The sequence below is a fragment of the Poecilia reticulata genome, chromosome 16 (genome assembly GCF_904066995.2).
Source record: "Poecilia reticulata chromosome 16, P_reticulata-male-v2, whole genome shotgun sequence".
Taxonomy (NCBI): Eukaryota; Metazoa; Chordata; class Actinopteri; order Cyprinodontiformes; family Poeciliidae; genus Poecilia; species Poecilia reticulata.
Genome location: NC_088845.1, coordinates 22,152,314 through 22,168,656, shown reverse-complemented (window position 1 = coordinate 22,168,656; position 16,343 = coordinate 22,152,314). Strand labels below are relative to the sequence as shown.

The window sequence follows — 16,343 nt, the reverse complement described above, 5'->3', positions numbered from 1 at the left end:
CTGAAGCTGCTGCCTCTGCGACTGGACCCCGGATAAGCGGAAGAAAATGGATGGATGGATGGATAGATCTTAAGACAATGGGCCTTTGTGTCACACATAACATACTTCACAGGAAAACAGAAAATCACAGATAAGTGAGTAAAAATTTATTGACACCTTAATAAAGTCAAACAGTGGCTCTGTTTTATTTATTTGACTACAATTATTAAGATTCCAAAGATCTACAATGACACTTAATTAAAATCACAGATTTCTCATGTGACGCTATCATTATTAAAATTTATGAATCTGTACATTGCAAAGTAAATTACAATAAAACCCAGAAGGAGACAGAATCTTGCCATCAGTTCTGGCCACCTGCTGTCAGACATGTCAGATCTTGCTCTAAAATCTTGGTACAAGCAGAATGCTGATTTTGTAATTAACAACCCCCTGGCCATCATCAACCAACAACAGTCGTTGTTGTCATACATTGGATGTTATGGGTCAGATGTTGAAACTTGATAAACTAGCTTTTTGTTTTATTTTTGGATATGGTTGTTTTGACAAGCTGCCGTTTTCTGCTTGTGTATGTTGAACTCAGTTATCTTGTGCTTTACTGTTAAACTTGATTTTAAAGTAGGAATAAAGACCAACCTCTAGTTGTAGCTGTGCTATCCCTCAGGAGCATAAACAGGTTAAAACATCTCTGGAATCAGGGAGTGTATGAGTAAAGTTAGCTGAAAGGCAACCCATATTTGCATTAAATGTATCCATTATTTTTTGATGCCAGACATAATGTAAATTATAGATAATTAAAACATGGTGACAGCACTAAAAACTATTAAGAATTATGACATTTGAAAGGAAATCACCATACTAAATGCATATTTTCCTGTACAACAACGAACTAAATGTTTTGTTGAGTTACATATTTCAGATAATGTTATTAAAAGCAGCTGAACTTGTCTCGGCACTTCTTCCAATCCCGCTTTTAGCAAGGGCAACTCTTTGCTGTCACTCTCTGTATCCGTGGACAAAAACAGCAAACTAGTCATATTGATTTTCCCTCATTTTAAATGTCATTACGAAGCAGAAGCAGCCGCTCCTCCTCTGCCTCTTCTCCTGCTCTTTGGGAACTCACAGAGGAAGAACAGAGGAGTTTCACACTCCACTTTATTCCACGTCCCAGTGTTGAGCAGCTCCACGCAGCTGATGTTGATGGCTGGAGATGATGTGGAATATAACTGCTCTTCCTGGCTCCACACCGCAAACTCCCGCAGAGGCGTGGAGTCTGCATAAATATAACTTCCAGCTCCATCCTTAAAACAAAGAAAAAAAAAAAAAAAAGAAAAAAAAATTCTTCTTGCAACTTAACAATCCACACAACATAAAATGTGCCGTCTTTAAAAGTAGCATCACCGTTGCTGTTTCTACCTGGATGTCCTAAACACTTACTGTGCCTTTGCTCTGAGCTTGTACTCCAACATAAACCCTCGTCAGCCCTGCTTGACTGATGTAGTCCGCCATGAGCCGGTTGATGTTGTTAGTTTTTGGCATAGCCAGCGCGCCTCCCCTTAGCTTGCAGTTCATAGAAGCCTCTCTGAACTTCTTGGGCTCCTTCACAAGCAGGTAATATCTGTCCTCTGTCTCCTTCAAGCCCAGCACAACTGAACGGGAAAAGATTTTCAGAATATTTTGAGTCAATTTAGGACTGAATTGTTTATTTTTGCATCATTTATTTCATCATAATTCCCAAAGAAGATAAATTTACTCAAATAATAATGAGTATGTTTGGTTAAAAGTTCTCACTGACAACTCACCGTTCTTCACAAACTTAACAGTGTTCCTCAGCTTCCCTAAATTCTCATCAAGCTGTCCGACCACCTTCCTGTACCTCCCACAGTCACATGTTACACCTGATAAATAAAACAACCATTATCTCAACTTACTGTGTTTTATCAAATAATTGTAATAACTAATCTGCTGCCTCATGTTTATAATTGATCATTTTTGTCAGAAAGTAAAAAAATAGATAAGAAGGGAAGACAGAGTATAAAAGTATCTAATAGAAATACTAACTAGTGTCCAGAATATTTAAACTTAAATTTACACTCAAACATGATCAAAATAAAGGGTATCTGTTTGAATTTTTCTCACCAGCTTGTCCTTTGATCCCGACTGGTCCATCAAAACCTTTAGGACCTTTGTCACCTGAAGATTGATAAAAATCACAAATGTGCAGCCATTTTAAAGGTATTGTGCTTTGTGCCAGTATTCCTACCCCCTTGAACATTTCCTTGTATGTGTGTTATAGTTCTACATTTGAAAAACATAGCTGACTTTCAAAGATTTTCTTACACAAATCTGAAATGTGTTGCATGAATTAGCGTGAATTCCCCCTGAGTCTACACTTAGCTCTTCTATTGGATAAAGCTCTTTACTATCCATCCATCTTATATCATCTGTGATCAGCTTCCCTGTTCCTGCTGAAGAAAATCATGTCCACAACATAATGCTGTTGGCCAGCTACAAACATATTTTAATGTAGAAATAGTTCGCTCAGGGCAGCCAGTGAACAACAAACGCACAGTAACTGCAGATATGGCCAGAGATTCAACATTGGTCTCTTCTAAACCAAAAATCTCCTTCCATGTTTGCCGTGCCCCTTTCATAACTTGTGACAATGTTAAAACAGTCTTCCTTTTACTTTATTTGTGCTGTAATGTCTTTCTTCTTGCCACTGTCCTGTCAATAGAAGCTTTCACCTAAGTTGGCGATTTCTGCTGCTCCTGTAGATTTTGATTATTTCTAAAGGCAACTGGTTACACAGGATTGTATTTTAAGATATTAGCATCAAGAGAGTCACAGCTTTTCTATATGAAAAAAAAAAAATCGTTGACCGTTTATCATCCACCTTGCACTTCCCAATATGCCCAAATATGTGTTAGTGTAGCACAAAAAAAAGACAATAAAATATACTGAAGCTGTAAAGTAACAAAATATATATAAAAAACTCCAATCAATATTTAAAACAAAAACAAACAAACATAGGGCTTGTGTAGTATCTCAATTTCACAGGCAGATGGCAGTGTCACACTTAAAACTCACTGCTCACCCTTGCAGATTTACCTCGGTCAGGAACCACCCTACTGCACCTTACGTTACAATAGTTCAAATACAATCTACAGCTCTTAAACACAAATTTTAACTATTTCATATTGGAGGTAACTGAATTATTTCACTTCTATTTGTTAAAGTCTATAATTCTCCTATTCACTCATGTTGCAGCTTCGCAGTGGAAATTAACCCAAGTGGCAGTTGTAAGGTTTGGGGAAGTGATTTGCTGTTCAAACATAACAATGGCCTAATAATGGATGAGGAACAGAAGAGTGACATGTGACACCTGCACAGCTTCGTTTGGGTTGGGGTAGAAAGGTTACAGTTTGAAACTCCTGGCATAAATACAATAAACTAATTAGATTCAAACTTTCACTTATGTTTAAATTCCAGCAATGTCTACTAATGTTATCTCCAAGAACATAAAGAAACAAAACGGCGTCTTGATGTTGTTAGTCATAATATTGTCATTAGTTTCTTCTGCACAAACACAAAAATGTATGGTATTACAGCAAATACAATATCTGCCTACTGATGTACTGCTATAAGGTAACATGACTTGGGTAATAACATGAGTTAACCCTATGCAGATGTGGAAATTCACCCCATTTAATGGCTCTGTGAGGGTGTATTAACATGCCATAAAACAGTAGCTCAGTTTTAGTTTTAAGCCCTGCTGCACTTGGCATTGTCCCGAGTCTATTTTGTTTTCCCCCAGGTGTTTTATGAGCTCTGGGCTTCCAGTCTCATTGTTAATCCAGAGTTGTGACCTCATTCCTTCTGTGAGAAGGCTGATGCAGTCACTTTCCTGTAAGAGTATTAAACATGATGAACGCATGGAACGCTGCATGTACAGAGAGGCAGGGGAACTCAACTGCCTATAAAAACTGGAATGAAGACACCGTGGTTAATGCATGAGCATGACATCATATTGCAGGAAAGACGGTTTTCTGTCTTTTGATGTCATAAAGCTCACCCTTACGCTTAGCTTAGTTTCTTGTGGACCATTTGTACTTTTAAATTACTTAATGAACCATTTAAAACTATGTATTAATTCTGTTTTAGGCTTTAAACTAATTAAGTATTCCAACATGTGGAATGACTTTCTGCTTTCTTGTTTTTATTTTATTAGCATAGAGAAGTCATCAAAGCTCACAGGATTTCGTCTTCATGATATTTCTAAAATTTCAAGGATGTCATACACTTTGACTTCCCAAAGTTTCACTATGCTGAAACTTTGGGGACTTTTACAGAGAATTGCCATAAAACTTAAAAATAATTTGTCATCAGATATTTTTTCTTCTTTAGACTGCTTAAAGACAAACACATGCTGCAGTTTCTGACTAAAGTAAACACTAAATATGACTAATGACGCTAAGCTTTGTGTCTTTACAAAAGCATTAAACAGAAGACTAAAAGAGGGAATTACTAGACATCGGCATGGACTCAGAGTTAAAATTATTAATTGAACCTTTCTCTCCAATCGGGCCCATTTTTCCTGAGGGGCCTACTTCTCCTTTAAGACCTGGTTCACCTGGCACACCTGAGTGAGGAAAAAGGGACAATAAATTAGGATAATTAGGGATTAGGGATTTAAGAAACTGACAAAACATAAAATGGTATTAACTAATTTTCATTTTGGTCTATAATCCAATTGTTCTCAGTCTCTTCATATTCAGACCCCTCAAAAATAATAGTGGAAAATATTGGTGACACAGAACTTCAAACCAATTGAAACAGTGTTTCTTTAGAAAACGTTGGTAATATCATACTTTTTTGTATGATATTATGGAATTGCATTTGAACAAAACAAGTAGTATGAGATTTACTACTGCATCAACCCCAAAAACCTTGGGGTACAGTCTTGCAAACCTTCTTCATATACACAAAACCCTTATGGGCCAAACAAACACCCTGTTCTTGAGGGTAATGATCTGGACCACTGTTCTACAGTCAAGATAAAAACAGCATTGTGCCTCCTTAATCTGAGATCCATAAGACAATAAAGAGGCATACCAGTGATGACAGCTGTACTATGTCCAAAGCCTACATCCAAACCTGGTATCTGAGGAGCTTATTAACTCCCTTAAGCACCTCTGCCATGGTGATGGAACTGCCTTCACCCAAATCTTCTGACACTGCTTCCTTAAGGGAGACCAAATTGAGGAGATTCTCAGTGTTCTCCTTCCACTGTATCCACACGTCCTCCCCAAAACAGAAACTGCTCGGGTCAGTCACTTCTTCCCCTTTCTGAGATGCCAAATGGTTTTCCAGAACTTTCCTGGGCCAAACAAAAGTCTGTCAAATAAAACATTGCAATGAAGTTTGTGGCTGAAACAGAACATTTATGTGAAAAAGCTCAAGGTGTGTGAATATTTTTTGCAAGACACCAAAGACCCTGTTATTGTCCCTGTAGCTTCGCATGTAGTGAACAGAAATTAGAATGTAGGATAGAATAAAAAGAGAACCTGTGGTAGTGAGAGCGTTTGTGTGGGAATCATACAGAGCAGACAGAGGCGTCCTGCCAGCTCTTGAACTAGTGTTTCCTCAGGAAACTCTTCAACTGGAAACTAATGGTGTTTCAAGCACTAAGTGATGTTCTGAAGAGGCCAGATTGTTATTAGAAGGATTTGCAACACACACGCACATGCACACGCACACACACACGCAGCCATATCAATCAATCAATCAATCAAATTTTATTTGTATAGCACATTTCAGCAGCAAGGCATTTCAAAGTGCTTTACATAATTAAAATAAAAACAGAAATAAACAGTGAGAAAGAGAGAAATTTAAAAAATAAATAAAAATAAAAAAACAAACTTCCGTTGTCCTTTGCGGAATTTAACTAACTATAGAGGACTCCGCCGTCCTTTGCGGAATTTAACTATTTCATAGAGGACTCCGCCGTCCTTTAGCAGGGGACGCCGCCGTCCCACACAGAATTTAACTAACTTAGAGTTAGGGGAGTCTGCCCTCCCGCGGACTTTAACTGCTTTTATTGTACCTGACAGTGCCTATGTGCACACACACAGACACACACACTCACAGAAGTTTATCTGTCTTCACAGGGACTTTGATTTGACTTCAATTGTTTTTTTCATTCATTTCCATAACCCAACTCTGACCCCAAAGTTAGTATTTCTACGCATATTAGGACTTTGCATTGACTTCCTTTCATTTTAGTAACTGCATTTACGCTTTACCCATAAAGAGCAGTGGTTCCTCACAACCGAGTACTTGTTGGAAAAATTGGCTTTACAAGGTGAGAAATTCTTAACCACACTCACGCACACGCAAATAAAAAATGTTCACCTAGACTTATAAGAACTACAGTGGTGTGAAAAAGTGTTTGCCCCTTCCTGATTTCCTATTATTCTGAATGTTTTCCACACTCAAGCTTTTCAGAACATCAACTACTGTTTTTAAAAGAAGGTGTTGATCATAAAGGGAAACGTAAATCAAAACCTACATATTTTGATTTGTGTGAAAAATGATTATCGCCCAAACCTCATACCAGCAACAATTGGAATCAAGCATTTACGATAGCTTGCAGTGAATCTTTTACAGTGCTGTGGAGGCTTTCGGCCCACTCACTTTTGCAGCATTGTTGTAATTCAGCCACATTGGATTGTTTTTGCAGCATGAACAGACTTTTTAAGGTCATGCCACAGCATCTCAATAGGATCGAGGTAGAACTTTGATTATGCCACTCCACGGTCTTCATTTCGTGTTTCTTCAGTCACCCAGAGGTGGAGTTGCTGGCGTGTTTTGGATCATTGTCCTGCTTCAGAACCCAAGTTGGTTTCAATCTGAGGTCACGAAAACAGATGGTCGACATTTTCCTTCAGGATTCTTTTTTGGTAAGAATTTATGGTTCATTTACCACAACATGTCTTCCAGGTCCAGAAGCAGCTAAACAAAACCAGAACATCACGCTACAAACACCGTATTTTACTGATGGTATGATGTTTATTTTCTGAAATGTGTTACTTTCACGCTAGATGTAATGGGACACATACCTTCCATAGAGATCAACTGTTGACTCGTCAGTCCACAGAATGTTTTCCCAAAACATTGGGGATCATCAAGTAGTGTTCTGGAAAAAACTGAAACGAGCCTTAATGTTCTTTTTCCTCAGCGGGACATTTTTATTTTTATTTTTTTTGTCTTGGAACACTGCCACGCAGGCCATTTTTGTCCAGTCTGTTTCTTATGGTGGAGGCATGAACTTTGACCTTAACTGAGGCAAGTGAGGCCTGCAGTTCTCTGAATGTTTTTGTGGGTGTTTTATAACTTCTTGGATAAGTCGTCGCTGAGCTTTTGAGATAATTTTGGTCCGCTGGCCACTCCTGAGCAGTTTCACCACCATACCATGTTTTCGCCATTTGTGGATAACAGCTTTCCCTGTGGTTTGGTTCAGTCGTAAACCTTTGGAAGTGGCTTTGTAACCCTTTCCAGACAGATAAATCTCAATTACTTTCTTTCTCATTTGCTCTTGAATTTTGTTTTTGGATCTCTGCATAATGTTTACCTTTTTAGGATCATTTGGTGGACTTCACTTTGTCAGACAGTTCTCAATTCTTGCTCTCAATCAAAACATGTAAGCGATATCTTCATTGACAACAGTGTGGCAAGTCTGTATGTGGCTAGAGACTGTGAATTCTGGTGTGATAAACCACAGTTAAATTTTGTTTAAACAGGGAGGGCAATCACTTTTTTCCACACAGCGCCTTGTAGGTTTTAATTTCTTGGGGGAGATTGTTCTCATAATGACAAACATCTTCATTTAAAAAATGCATTTTGGTTTTACTCGTCGTTGACATATATCTCAGTTCGTCTGCTGTTCTGAAGCGCTTAAGTGTGGAAAACATGCACAAAAATAAAAAATCAGGAATGCCATAGACATCTTTTCACTCCAGTGTATCCACTGAGAAAGCATTTCATATCTAATCAGAACCTTAACCTTGACTGATTCTGTTTACTTTTATAATCCGATGTTCACAAGTATTCATGTCCCAACAATATTCTTGATGTCTTGATTAAAAAGTAAAAAAAAAAAGTTTTAAAAAGTAAAAAAAAAGTCTATTCTCCATCTCCACTGTTGCACTTTCTCACAATTTAATGCTCTTGTTTTTGAGAAGTTTTCACAAATTCTGCATGAATTATTTGTCAAAATGCTTTGCAGGCTGCCTCACAGAGAAAATGTTTTCACAGTCGTCAGCAGAGAGCTCACTGTGAGAAGCGATTATGTGCTTTTGTCTTTTGCGAGAGGAAGAAACTGATTTTGGCTCCTCTTTCTCCTCGCTCCCTCTGTGTCCATAACATCTGATTAATGTTGTTTTGGCAGTGTGCACGCTCGCCAGTTAAACGGTCTGTGTGAGCGTCCAGATAACAGGCCTTTGTATCACTGCAGTCACACTTTATAATGGCCAACTCCTCAAACTGGTTTAACGACTGGTTTCTCCAGCTGCCGGTGGATAAAAGAGGTGACGGGTGCAATTCCCACAGGAGAATCACACGTTTTAAACAGCATCAGGCAGCTTAAGAATATTCAAACATCAGAAAAAGAAGAAATTAAATATGCTAAGTTATGAACTATTGTTTTCTCACTAGACGGGAAAATATTGTACTACGTGGGTGCGTATTTCCATTTAACTTACTGACAAATCCTGCTAAATCCAGTAAGAATATAGCTTGCAGCTTTTTTGATGCTAATACGTTTAGACAAACAAATAGTTTTTGTTGCCCTCCAGAGCATTGAGAGTCATGGATTCCCTTTTAAGCTTCCAAAATTAAGCAACTGTTTCCTGTAACACTGCCTAAATTAAGACTGGGAATACATGCGTCATCTGTTGCACTGCCGACATGGTGTACTAACAAAATCATTGTAGAGACCTGCTTTCATGGCTGTCAGTAAGTGTACGGACAGAAAAACCATAATGACAGGTTGTGAATAATGTCCGTAAAGTTGAAAAGTTGAAAAAGGTTCTCGTGTGCTTCTCATACCTTCTCAGTGTGTTCTCCGTACTCACACACACACAAGCGCTCGGCGCTTCAGAGGGAAATATTTCATTGTTTTGTGTCAGGACGCAGAGTAAATAGAAGTCTGAAAGTTGTGTCTTCAAGTTTGCCTTTTTGTGTGCACATACAAGACACAAAAGCAGCTGAAACCAGATGGCTACACGCAAGACCTTTTTTTCTACTGTCTGACATTAAATCAGTCAGTGATGATTACTCGGATTGTTCCGTATTACTAAATACCAAAATAACGAAGGAGCTTTTCTTTTTTTAACCTCCTGACTACCAGTAGTTCATTTTTGTCCTCTGTAGTGGACATTTCTAAACTTGATTATCTCCCACCCCCTGCATTCTACTGAATTAATTCCTTTTGGTATCTGGAGAGGACATTTAGGGCTTTTCAATGATACCACATGTGAAGGGGTGGGACTTTTGTACGTACCTTTTTCTAATTCATAAAAATGGCATTTATCAGTAATAACACATTTTATGGGAAGAGACAAAGTAAGTGCATAAAACCTTTTATTACCTTACAAAGACTGTGGGATTTAAAAAAAAAAAACGGTGATTGGACAATACTTTTTTTTTCCTGGTAGTCAGGGTAAACAGAATTCTTTTTAAAACACTTTCATCAGAGCCAGAAGCATAGAGTACTTATGCAGTACTCAGTAGAATTGTTGTCTGTTCTTTTTGATTGGGTCAAACATTTGGGTCTCCTTGCACATGCTTCCTTTGGCCAAATCCTGACAGAACTGGTGTAACTGAGTCAAGTTAGTCAGAGGCTTTGTTTTTTTTTTTGTCCATTTGAAAAAAGCGTTTGTGACCAAACTTTAATCATCTGTCGAATTTCTTAAGATGCTTCTTAATTATTTCCACATAATGTTCTCTCCTATTTCACGCAGCGCACCAGTCCCTCAGGTTGCAAAACAGCCACACAACTCGATGCTGGATTTCACAGCTTGAACGGTGTTTTCAGGGCTTTAGTATTCCTTCACTCTCCTTCCAAGTAGAATGTGGGCTGTCTTAATCTGCAGAGATTAAGATAATTACTCCTGTGCGCATTTGAAAAAAATCAGATTTTTTATTTTATTTTTTTGCTTTTAGAGTAATGACTTCTTCCCCTCTGAGTGGTCTTTCTTATCATGTCAACACATGACTTGTTTTAGAGTCAATAATGCTTTTTTTCCCCACAAGCTTCAGCCAGTTTCTTCACAAGGTCATTTACTTGTGTTCTTGGGTTGATTCACACATTTCCCACCAAAGCATGTTCACCTCTGGGGCCCAGAACCTGTCTCCCTCCTGGATAGCATAATGGCTAGACATTCCCATACTGTTCTTTTTTATCTACAGTGGTTTGAACAGAAAAAAATGTGGCACCTTAAGGCATCTGGAAGTTGTAACAAGATGAACCAGAGTTGCGAAGGTCTACAAGTCTTTCCCAGATGTCTTGGGATAGTCATTTTCTTTTCGCTCTGATGTTCTACTAGAGATCTGTTTGTTTGAGGGCTTGGTACTATTAAATTTAAATAATAATTAGAAGCCAGCACAGTCAGATGATGACATCTATCACAAAGTGTTTAAAGTTAGAGACTCTCAGGGCAAATAAACTTCTGACTTTGAGGAAAGCAATGAAGCAAGTCTTTAATAAACTTCCTTTTAACTTATTTAGAAAACGGAATAAATTTTGGTAGCCTAAAAATGGCTAGAATAAAAGGTCGCCTGCGTTTCATAAAGTGGGAGCAAATGTCTGGTTTTAAGTAGTTCCTCAGTATTTATATTTATGGCTTGTTACTAAGGAAACAATATTAACATTTCATGTGAAAACCATTGTCAATGCTGGAAGATTCCTAGTAAAAAAACAAGTTTGATCTTTCTCTGGCAGCATACAAAACAGAGAAAGGCAGCATACAAAACAGTGTAGGAAGCAGATTCTTGTTTACTTCCCTTTTTTGTCCTTCAGTTGTTTGACCTTTACTAAATGTTGGAAACAAACAAATAAAAAACCATATGTGCCTTAGCATGGTTAGATTTTCATATACAGTATTCAAACTGAAATCCAAATTTCTCAAAGGGGAAGTGAGCTACAGAGTGGTTTAACTAAAAATAGGTGGTGCTACCCAGTGTTGTGTTCAAGACCACCTATCCCGAGACCAAGACAAGACCAAGACCAGAGTGTATCGAGACCGAGACAAGACCAAGACTTTTAGGGTCCGAGACCAAGTCAAGACCAAGACCAGCGCCCCACGCTACCATGACACAAGAAAATGTAAAATATCATCAAAATTACTTTTCAAATTGATCTGAAAGATCCATATTCCCATAAAAACATAGATATTAAATACTTAACAAATTTAACCAATATTACATTTAACAAACTCTTTGTTCTGCTTTGCTTCCATCTCTGTGCTACGATCTGCGGTGGTCTTGTGCCATCCCTAAAAAGATAACGCCCTGGGTGCTTACCCATGTTGCTCATGTCAGAAACCACCACTGTCTGCACCATTAAACATAGCAATTGAGGCAAAGCCCTGACGCTCAACTATGAACACTGACCAAGGAGCAACAAGCAAGAAGTAGATACTTGTATGCCAGTAGTTCCCAAACTTTTTGTCCTGCGCCCCCCCAGTGGTTTCCAAACATTTTCTACCCTCCTACCCCCCTACAAATAGTTGTGTGGTTGAACGATGTGTTTTTGAGGGAGGGGGGGGATCGTCATATTTGGTTTCATCAAACTAAACAGTTTCTCCTGCAGGGCTTTGGATTCTTTTTTCTTTTTTTCCATCTCTCTTGAAACCTTGATCTCCTTACTCCTTAATAATGCTGGCTAAATTGATCAAGAACCTATTAATGTTTTTAAACAAAGATACAATAAAAATGCAGTTTTTTAGCAGTTTTTTATGTTTTTATAGAATATTTGCATTAATTTCCACAACAGAGTAGAACTGAAAGAACAAATGTTTTTAGATCAATGTTTTTTTATTATTAGGTTGGAAACTTTGTGCTTCTTTCACGTCATTTCCCTTACATCAGTGGTTCCCAAACTTTTTCTCCTGGACCAAATGCGGTCGAGTCCGAGACGAGACCGAGACCATCAAAAAATGGTCTCGAGACCGTTATAGAGACCAAGACCGATCTCGAGTGCTACAACACTGGTGCCACTGCTACCCATTGCGAATAGTATGTTTTTTTTATATACATATAAAAACAATGCTAAAAAATAAAATCATTATATGCATGCGAGTGTGTGACTGATATTTTGTACCTGCCAATCCCGGTGGTCCGTTCTTCCCAAGCTTTCCCTCTTCTCCCTGTTCTCCATAATCACCTTGATCTCCTGGATTTCAACAAAGAAAACTGAGCAGACATGATTTTTTTTTTTCCAGTGTCAAGCTATTAGGAGGATGACACATTATGCAATGACAAATGCACCACACCAAGAAAACATTCAATGAATTTCTTTGGTTCATTACATTGTGTATGAATCCCTGTGCAGGTATTGTCACAAGTCTCTCAACTCACTGCACCACATACTATTTTAATATGTAGTTTCTGCCAAGACATTTTTAATAGCAGCGCGATCATTGTATTAAAATACAATAACTTTTCACAGTGAAAACCACTACTGAGATCTCTGAGAAATACTTTTGGCAGGTCACTGATGACCAAATACTTGGAAGGAAATCAGAACAGAATCTCACGTATCTGCTGAAGGTGTATCATTTTCAACTGAGACCATTAAAATACCAAATTTGTATGTGGTTAAGGTGTGCCATCAAACTGGGATTCTTCATGTCAAATTTACTGAACTTTGCAAAGCGTTCACAACCTTTGTTGCATTTTTCATGTTGCATTACAGTGCGTTTTATCATAACAACACAAAGTAGGGCACAATTGTGAAACGGGAAGAAAATGAGCAATGGACTTTAAAATCTAAAAAGTGTGGGTTGCATTTTATTTACCCTCTTGATACCTCTGAGTAAAATAAGATACTTTCTAAATCACTCTCCTGTCCATTCTTGTGTAATGAAATTTCAGGATCATTACAGCGGTTAAGCCTCAGAGGTTTCCTAGGAAACATTTAGAGAACAGCCCACACAACAGACAGATCTGGGATAAAGTTAAAGTTTAAAACAGTCAGTTCTGTCCATTAAAGTTGGCATTTTTAATGGACTTTCAATGCAACTTTTAGAGCCACTTTGCATTAAAAGTGTCATTATTCACCGAATGACACTTCATGACAACTGTCATAAACATTCATAAAGACTTATTTATGTTCATGACAGATGTTATGTCATGTTTATGACAGGTACATGTCTTATGCACACCCCTTCAAATAAAGTGTTACCAGCTCTACTTCCAACCTATCAAAATATGGCCTAAGAAGAGTATTATTCAGAAAAGAAGCAAATACTGCAAATTGTCCTGAACACACCATCACCACTACTTGACATGGTGTCGGCAGCATTGTACTGCGGCATTGCTCTTCCTCAGCAGTGACGGGTAAGCTGGTCAGTGATGGAGCTAAATAGAGGGATACCTTAGAAGAGGTTTGTACAATGATGCAAAAAATACAGTCGGTGCTACAATGGAATAGTTTGGATCAGTGTGTTAGAACGACCCACTCAAAGTTCGGACCTAAAACAAACTGAAAACTTGTATTAATATCTATTATGCAGTCTGCTTGACCTCATGCTATACAGTAAAAAAAAAAAAAGAACGGGTAATTTTTTTTCACAGGTTTTCACAAAAAAAATTAAAAAATCAGTGTTGGTCAACCACATAAAATCTCTTTAAAATATATTTTAAATATTTAACATTTTGCAAAGGTTAAAGGAATATACATACTTTTTGTTGGACCCAGTAATCAGACAGTCTTCCAACATTCAGAAAATGGGAATGTAATTCTAACTCTGTCAAACACGAGATTTTCATTTTAAATCTTATTTTACAAAGTTAACATTTTCATATCAATGCTGTCCAAGCGCTGCCAAAATTATCTTGGTGTGTAGTCTGCTACCAGTAAAAGCAATAAAAAGTGAGTCTTTTTTTCTTCTTCTTCCTAGTTATGCTTTAAATAAATAAGGCATTTTTTGGGTTGTATGGAACACAGAAAAATGCACGTCCAACGCCCACTCAACTATTCAGTGGGAGACTGACCTTGTGGTCACTCGTATCTGGATGAGTCTTGTACAAATAATCAGTTCACCCTAGTGGCAGCTGTCTAAATACACACTGACTCAATGGGACTTTCTAGCCTTTAGATAGAAGTCAGGGGAAGGTTGTGAAAGTGCATGTGATGATACAGTGTCACCACTATGTTACACTAGAGTGATTTTGCAAAAGTACAAATATTAAACATATTTGTCCAAAAGAACACAAAATGTGATAAACGGCCTTATAACATTTTTTAGATTTTTTACAGCATGGATTGAGAAAAATCTGGCTGGCTTTCCCTTTAGCCAGAGCTGCAGGCTACGTTTTTCGTTTGTGTAAAAAGGCCTAGAAAAAAAAAAAATGAAACTGGAGCTCAACTTTGAATTTTATAAGCTCTGTCTGTCTGAAACAGCAGGATAGCAAGCTACTGGATGTTGTAAAATGGAAAACACACATGGGAAGGCATTCCCTTCAAGTCGATCGGTATGCAGACAGCCAGCTTGTAAACTACAGGATATTTAATGCTTGGTGTGTTTATCATCCGCTCAGTAAACCCTAAAATGTTGCAGGGGTTTCTCTACAGGAAATATCTGTTTGTTAAGTTTAAAGTACTTAAATAAAAAGTTTTTAAAGCATGAACAAATATTGCTTGAATGCAAGAGCTGATTTTTCCCCCCCACATTTCCTAAAATTTAATTAAAAAGTTAATCTAAATAATATGATCTGCAGATTTATGTCTTAACCTACCTTTAGCTCCGGGTATGAGGGAGTTGGTGCAGACTTCTGGAGAAGCAAAAATGTAGCAGAAACCAGAAAGAAACACAAAGAGCCTAAACAGACAAGACATCTCCCAACTTCTGCAGATTACTGAAGAGGATCCTGATTATTTGGTTTGTTTTAGCAACAAACAGAAGGCAGTATTGTGTCCTGAATAAGAAGGTACAAAAAAACAACTCCTACTGCAGAGAAGAGAGCTGAATATTGGTTTACAGAGCAAGCAGAAGCACTAAAACACAAGCACATCCACACTGGTGGATAAAGTCTTATCAGTGACTTGTCAAAACATCAAATAACACAGTGCAGACCTTGGCATTCCTCTGTTTGTCCGCCCAGCCTGTACTTTAAGAAATTCAGACAATAAAGCAGAATAATAAACCAAAGCATATTTCATAAGATTCGTAAACTGTTTATTCCATAAAATTGTTAATATAGCATAAAACTGATGAGGATTTACAGTTCATGTAGAACGTTTGATGGTATAAATATTGATAGTGTTATGTGCTTCAGATTTATTTAATCATGTATGAGGTGCCCAAACAATTACTTTCACAATTAACCAAAATTTTATCTTACAAATCAAAATAATTGCAAACATGATATATGTACTTTTAAAAAAAACTTTTCTATCAAGGGATTTTACAGAAAAAGAATCATGAGAAGATTTTTCTCCAGACAAATATTTATGTAGAGTTAAATCTGGCAGCAAACAAAATAAAGATATGTATTATTAAAGCTACAGAATGTAACTATTATAAAATGTGTATATATTTTTACATATTTGTTAAAACTCTTACTTTGTCATAATATGGTGTGAGACAGATAATCTGTGAAAAAAAAAAACCTCCTCTGTCTTGTCCCATCGATCCCAGTGCCAACTGCAGAAATATGTCTCTTGGTCAGAAAGAACCAATCAGAAACAGCAGGAGTGTTTTAATGCTCTCAATCATCCTTCTGTAGGCACCGCTCACACCCTCATCCTTGCTCTCTGCTGCAAGGATGCGGCATTCGTGACTATTGTCCTGTTATGAACACTCAGGCTAGCTATCATGGTCACAGATGACAGCGGTTGAACTGTTTTCCAGTACAGAGTTGTTTCTCTGCCATTAGCACATTTAGCAGCGTGTACACAAGTGTGATAGACAGCACTACAACCTTCCTCCTGGTTATGATTAGTTGTATTAGAACAGGAGCAATGCATTTTTGCAGATCACTATAGTAGCTCAGAGTGGAGGAGAAAATTTATTTTCTCATAGAATATCTGTCACATACCATAAAATATATATATAAAA

General features: G+C 37.6%; 1 protein-coding gene across 2 annotated transcripts; it reads right to left on the bottom strand.

Annotated features, from left to right (window-relative positions):
• Positions 1-124: 124 nt before the first annotated feature.
• Positions 125-15,334, bottom strand: colec10 (collectin sub-family member 10 (C-type lectin)). 2 transcript variants are annotated; one of them, XM_008432210.2, is made up of 7 exons: positions 15,022-15,332; positions 12,383-12,454; positions 4,571-4,642; positions 2,140-2,193; positions 1,803-1,898; positions 1,438-1,649; positions 125-1,301 (listed from the first exon to the last, which is right to left on the bottom strand). In XM_008432210.2, exons 1-7 carry the CDS (start codon positions 15,119-15,121, stop codon positions 1,065-1,067), a joined length of 843 nt encoding a protein of 280 aa, XP_008430432.1. In that variant the 5' UTR covers positions 15,122-15,332; the 3' UTR covers positions 125-1,064. The 2 variants fall into 2 exon arrangements, with proteins under 2 accessions (XP_008430432.1, XP_008430433.1); XM_008432211.2 differs by lacking the exon at positions 4,571-4,642 and having other exon boundaries at positions 15,022-15,334.
• Between the last annotated feature and the right edge of the window lie 1,009 nt (positions 15,335-16,343).

Excerpts from the sequence above, each read along its gene's own strand:
- colec10 (XM_008432210.2), bottom strand. The coding sequence starts at position 15,121 with ATGTCTTGTCTGTTTAGGCTCTTTGTGTTTCTTTCTGGTTTCTGCTAC. Across the intron at positions 12,455-15,021 it reads CCTCATACCCGGAGCTAAAG|GAGATCAAGGTGATTATGGA; the intron begins GTAGGTTAAGAC and ends GTTGAAATCCAG. Across the intron at positions 2,194-4,570 it reads GGGCCCGATTGGAGAGAAAG|GTGACAAAGGTCCTAAAGGT; the intron begins GTTCAATTAATA and ends ATCAATCTTCAG.